At 31.1% G+C, this 5,630-nt stretch overlaps 1 protein-coding gene and 1 long non-coding RNA gene across 2 annotated transcripts; one reads left to right on the top strand and one right to left on the bottom strand.

Annotated features, from left to right (window-relative positions):
- Positions 1–6: 6 nt before the first annotated feature.
- On the top strand, positions 7–1,135 carry LOC111030149. The gene is made up of 2 exons (XM_022309527.1): positions 7–34; positions 94–1,135. The coding sequence occupies exon 2, from the start codon at positions 124–126 to the stop codon at positions 448–450; it is 327 nt and encodes a 108-aa protein (XP_022165219.1). The 5' UTR covers positions 7–34; positions 94–123; the 3' UTR covers positions 451–1,135.
- A 36-nt stretch (positions 1,136–1,171) lies between these two features.
- LOC111030118 lies at positions 1,172–5,630 on the bottom strand. The gene is made up of 3 exons (XR_002604068.1): positions 5,275–5,630; positions 5,061–5,213; positions 1,172–2,602 (listed from the first exon to the last, which is right to left on the bottom strand). It is a non-coding gene; the product is annotated as an uncharacterized LOC111030118 (long non-coding RNA).

Here is a 5,630-nt window from a genome sequence, read left to right as displayed (position 1 = left end):
TGAAGGTTCTTCATTTTTAATTGATCATTACAAGGTACATGTAAAATACTTATTATTTTTCAAGTATTTAACTAATGTTTAATATTTGTTCAGGATTTATTTGGAATTTGTAATCAATCACTGATGTCTGAAATGTCTGTTTTAAGAAACATTCTGGGTGAAAACTCTAGTTTAGAGGAAATAAAACAGCATTTAACATTATATGATGGCAAAGTATTCCCAAATTTTTGTAAGATGTTTCAAGTAGCTGTTACTCTTCCTGTAAGTACAGCGACCTGTGAGAGATCATTTTCCACTATGCGACGTATTAAAACATGGTTGCGTACTTGTATGAATCAAGATAGGTTCAGCAATTTAAGTATTATGAATATAGAAAAAGACATTCCTATCAATAATGAAGACATACTAAATATTTTTGAAAAAACCGAGAGACGTATACAATTACATTAAATATATCTATTTATTTGAGTAAATATTTCATGTTATATAATATTATATAATATATATATAAATGTACTATGTATGATACTAAACTACTTTTAGAATTGAATAAATACAGTCATACAGATACCATTCTTAAAAGTATGCACTTATAAATTATAATTTTAAAAAAAATGTGTTGGGGCTTGAGCCCCCCCTAAATATTTTTCCTATTTGCGCCACTGTCGACAATAATGAAAATGATACTTTAATATTAAACAATATTCAAATTTCAAACATAAATACATGGCCAATAGATGTTGATATAAGACATGGGGAAAATGAAATGCAACAATTGGGCAGTAGATTTTTATTAAATACATCTGTACTAACTCAAGGAATGAGAAACTTTATTCATAACAAAACAATGAATGAAGAAATACAGGAATTACATATACTAATAAAAACATTGCCAGTTTCTACTGCAGAATGTGAACGGGGATTCAGTTTAATGAATATAATATGTTCTGATCTAAGATCTAAATTGACAATAAAAAATAAATCAAATCTTATGTTTATAAATATAAATCGGCCACCTCTTAGTATATGGAACCCAACCAAATATGTTGGAAGCTGGCTGTGGCAGCACAGATCGGCCGATGGTAACTGTGCAAGGAAAGTGGAGCCATTAGAAGAACAAACAGACAAATATCACTGTGGACAATTTTATAAATTATAAATAATTAATTAATTAATTTGCTATAATGGAATCATATATTATTATATATTTAAATAAATTTATAATAATAGATAAATCTAAGTCAATTGGTATACGGGTGGTGTGGGGGCGGAGCCCTACGTATTAAATATTTCTCAATTTAGGTGTATACCCAGAAAAATATTTACGACTACACCACTGCTTCCTAATGCATGTGCGATATTATATTATAATCTAACTTTGGGCGGATCACTATTTTAATATTATAAATATATAATAACACGGTCATCCAATCGCCGTCAGCAAAGAGCGTGTAGTGTGGGCAGTGTGGCCCTCAAAAATATGGTAACAAAAACGCGAGGTTCGTCGCATGAGCAAGGAATGTCACGTAGTAATATAATAATTTGTTTACCTATCGTTTATGTAACCACCAACCAATATTTAAATAATTAAATGTAATATGTTGTATGTAACAATATGTATCGTGATACGCGGGCAGATATTAGGCTGACACCCTTGAATGAAACAAAACGCCCGGGATACATCAGAAGACAGAAGAATATATTGTATGACATTCAACAATTTAGGCAATGGTCGGATCGGCAAACTGCCGAGGAAATCTTGGTGGGCCACTCAAAATATGGGCCAGTTATGAGTGTTAATTGGTAACTTTTTCTTTTTATGATAATGAGAAATGAGTACAAACATGAGTATAGAAATATATAATTTAATGAAACTCAGTGGGCCGATACCATGACTATCCTGTTACACCGTCACCGACTCGACAAAGGACGAAAACGCAACACGACAGTAGTATTATACTAGTATACGACTAAACCATGGTATACAGGATGCGTGGACGGAAAAGGGCGGATAACTTATTGTCATTGTATAAGAACGGCGTGCAAGAACACAGCGATACGGAACGCAAACAAACATAACATATAGATACCACATACAAGCAGATAAAATGTATAAATTCGACAGAAGCACTACAGTGACGCTCAAGGCGGAATGTGCCACAACAAAATACGAATGCACATTGAAATTAAGATATAAATTAATATTAAGATATTTACGGCTAAGGCGGACATATAACAAAAACGGCCATAAACCGTCAGTGTAATTAATAAAATAATACGTGATGCTATAAAAAAAACGGCTGTCGTGACATAGCGACATGGCTGACACTTGGACAAGACGGGACATGACGTGTAAATATATTAATATTATGTAGTTGTCGTTGATAATGACATCTTGGCCTGGTGCCCAGGTGCAACGGCGCGGCGGGTTCGTTTTTGTTCAAATCCGCGATGATGGGTGTATCACCAGTTGAAGTCATATTATGCACTACAATGCCTGCGGCGAAATCACGAATTTCCAACTTGATTTTTGTCGGGCCTGCATATTTCAGCTCATTAAAAACTATTGATGCATCCAGTTGTCGGAGGACAGTGACCGGATCTACATAGTAATATAGTATATCATAATATTATAACTATTATTAAAGAGTTATCATTAAAATGTGCACCTTCGGGCCATACTCTTGTAGCGCTGTCGTCCGACATCTCTACCTCCATAATATTATATACCTACATGGCTACAAATCGATACCCGATATGTGACAATATATATGTGCATTGACCATTGATTATGTTTTTATTTTGAACAATCAACAAACATGTTCTTATATGATTTCATTAACAACGACAATGATTGTAGTTCTTTAGTTGTGATTTTTCCTAATGATTATATTATGTTCAAAGTTTCCTCCCAAAAACATTCTATTAAAAACATTCTTTCTGTTTTAATACCTTTTATAAGTAATTCATAGTTATACCTATGATTTATTTTTATAACATTACATTTTTATATATTATATATAATTGCCAAGTAGTTTAATTTATTTATCCTTTATTAAATTTAAATAATGCAACGTATGAACCGGAAAATATATGTAATTGTTATTTGTTTCTTTCTCAATCGTCTACCATAATTTATAGCTATTGTTTATAATATTTGATACCTAGTTACGTCTAATGTGAATGTATCTTATGTAAATATAATATATCCGATTAATTCATAACGCTGTTTAAAAATTACAATACTAAGAAAAGTAGCTACCTAAGTCCTAAAAAAAATTGTTCTTGTTCATTTACTCGTATCATTGATTATATACAATTTGTATTTAATCAATGTTCGTATTTATTAAAAAATTAAGTTTTTACAAGTACATAGAACTGTTTATATTTTTGTCTATAACAGTAGATTTTAGGAGCCTAATTGGTGCCTTTAATTTTTTATCAAATTATTTCTATTATATATCTAGTATATAATAACATAGGTTGCCGATACTCAACTAAAAAATAAATGTATGTCTTTCCATTTTAGATTAAAGTTAGTTGGGTTATTGTGGTATTTGTGGATTCGAATGATTACAGCGCAGTACGAACAAAGTGACTAGTTCAAAATGACACATATTATCTAAAAAAAATAGTAGTGTACGGTTATGTAAATGGCCACTTGGTCGAGTAACCAGTGCCTACTGACATTTATGATGCCCTAGATCCAGAAACAACTTGGTTTGAGTATGGTATTAAAATAGTTTGTGGCAATAGAACATGGTATGTAAAATAAAATCTATTCAATAGTTTACAAAGTTTATATTTATTATTATTTTAAGTATTATGTATTCATAATGTAGTATGTTTATGGTATCATAATAAATAACCTGTATGTTGTATTTAAAAAAATGTATACACTTATTTAAGAAATTATATTTACTTAAAAATTATTTTATTTTGTTGTCATTTTTTCTAATTTAAGATTTACCGACAACTTGGATAATTTTAAAAAAGGTGGCATATACAAGTTGAAAAAGAATCGGAAAATGAAGAGGTTCAATTGATGACCGAAAGTAAACGTACAACACTTGATGTATCAGACAGTAGCAGTGATGAAGGTAATTAATGACCTCAATCTATCCTAATTATTAGAATTAGTTACTCAAAAACTTAGAAAACTATGGGTTGTAATACTTATAAGTGTTATAACATTAAACATGTTTGAAATTATTGTGTTTAGAATTTTAGTTCCTACAGGGTACCGTAAACCACCTTCATTTACTTCTACATTTAAGTTACCCAGTAATGAAAAGGCTGTACAGAGAATAAAACGCCTTGACTGAAACAATGCACAATACACCAAATGAAACATTCCAATCATTATTATTGGATGAAAAGCGTAAGCAACCCTCTTCAGTCAGTGGCGTACCAATAGGGTGGCATGATGGGCAAGTGCCACGGGCCCAGGGCCCCAGAACGCCGGGGAGGGCCCTTCAAAAAATGTAGCAATTTAATTAAAACAGATTACCGTTATTACAGAATTTTAGTTATTAATAAGTTCTAGTAAAATTAAATCATTTTAAAGTAAAATAAATGTAATAACTAGAAAAATAACTGATACACGCAACATGCTTATAAGTCTAGGATACCGTATTGAAGTCTCAGAAGTCTGTCGATTTCTCGATTCGTTATCAATTATCATTTGTCATATTATACGCTATACAGTCTATTGTACTGCCCAGCTGAAAATTGAATAGCCGTCGTTTTTCTATATTATTTTGTCATTAGTTATTCTGTCATCAGTTGTGAGTTGTCGTCACTCGTTGAACCAAATAATTGATATTGTGATCATGTCAAAAAAAGTACCTAGTGGCTATGAAAAGCGTAAAAAAAATGGAAGAACAAGAAAAAGTATCAAAACTGCCTAAAATAAGTGGTTATTTATAATATTTAAAAAAATAANAAATAAGTGGTTATTTATAATATTTAAAAAAATAAAATTCTTATTATAATGTGTAACAAAAAATGACCATATTATTCATGAAAGTATAATAAATATGCTTTTAATTATTTATTACCTTTTATAGCAGGGGTGGGTCTAGATATAAATTGTGTGAGTAAGTGCATGCTCTTCATATTACAAATTTGAAATCTAAGGCCTAAGGGCCCGCTGGATTTTTTCGCCACAGGCAATCGAAGTTTTAGTTACGCCACTGGTTACGCCACTGGTCCTGAGTAAATAAATTAAGATTAATTAATAGAGAGAATGTAATACGAAGGTCGAAGGGTTACCGCGGTAAACAATGCAGTCCAGTTGTGGAAAACTCCAAACTGTAATCCATCATTGATTTTAATTTTATTCAGTTCAATATTATTTTTTGATAATTATTTTTTTTTTAATTTAAAATCAGATTTGTCACCAAACAGTCAATGTGTGAAGCTGCACACAGTCTTTGAGCGCAGTAAACACAAACGACAAATTGTTCGATCACGATTAATATAAAAAAAACACGCTTACACTATTTTCATCGTTGATGCTTTATTAAAGCAAAATATTTTAGGCTATGCTCGAATTAAAACGACGAGTGTGATGCGTCAATGTCACTGTCATGTGCGTATATATATATATACTGTACAACAGCAATTAA

The sequence above is a fragment of the Myzus persicae genome, unplaced genomic scaffold, assembly GCF_001856785.1.
Source record: "Myzus persicae strain clone G006 unplaced genomic scaffold, MPER_G0061.0, whole genome shotgun sequence".
NCBI lineage: Eukaryota > Metazoa > Arthropoda > Insecta > Hemiptera > Aphididae > Myzus > Myzus persicae.
This window is presented reverse-complemented; position numbering and strand designations above follow the sequence as displayed.

Excerpts from the sequence above, each read along its gene's own strand:
- LOC111030149 (XM_022309527.1), top strand. The coding sequence starts at position 124 with ATGTCTGAAATGTCTGTTTTAAGAAACATTCTGGGTGAAAACTCTAGT.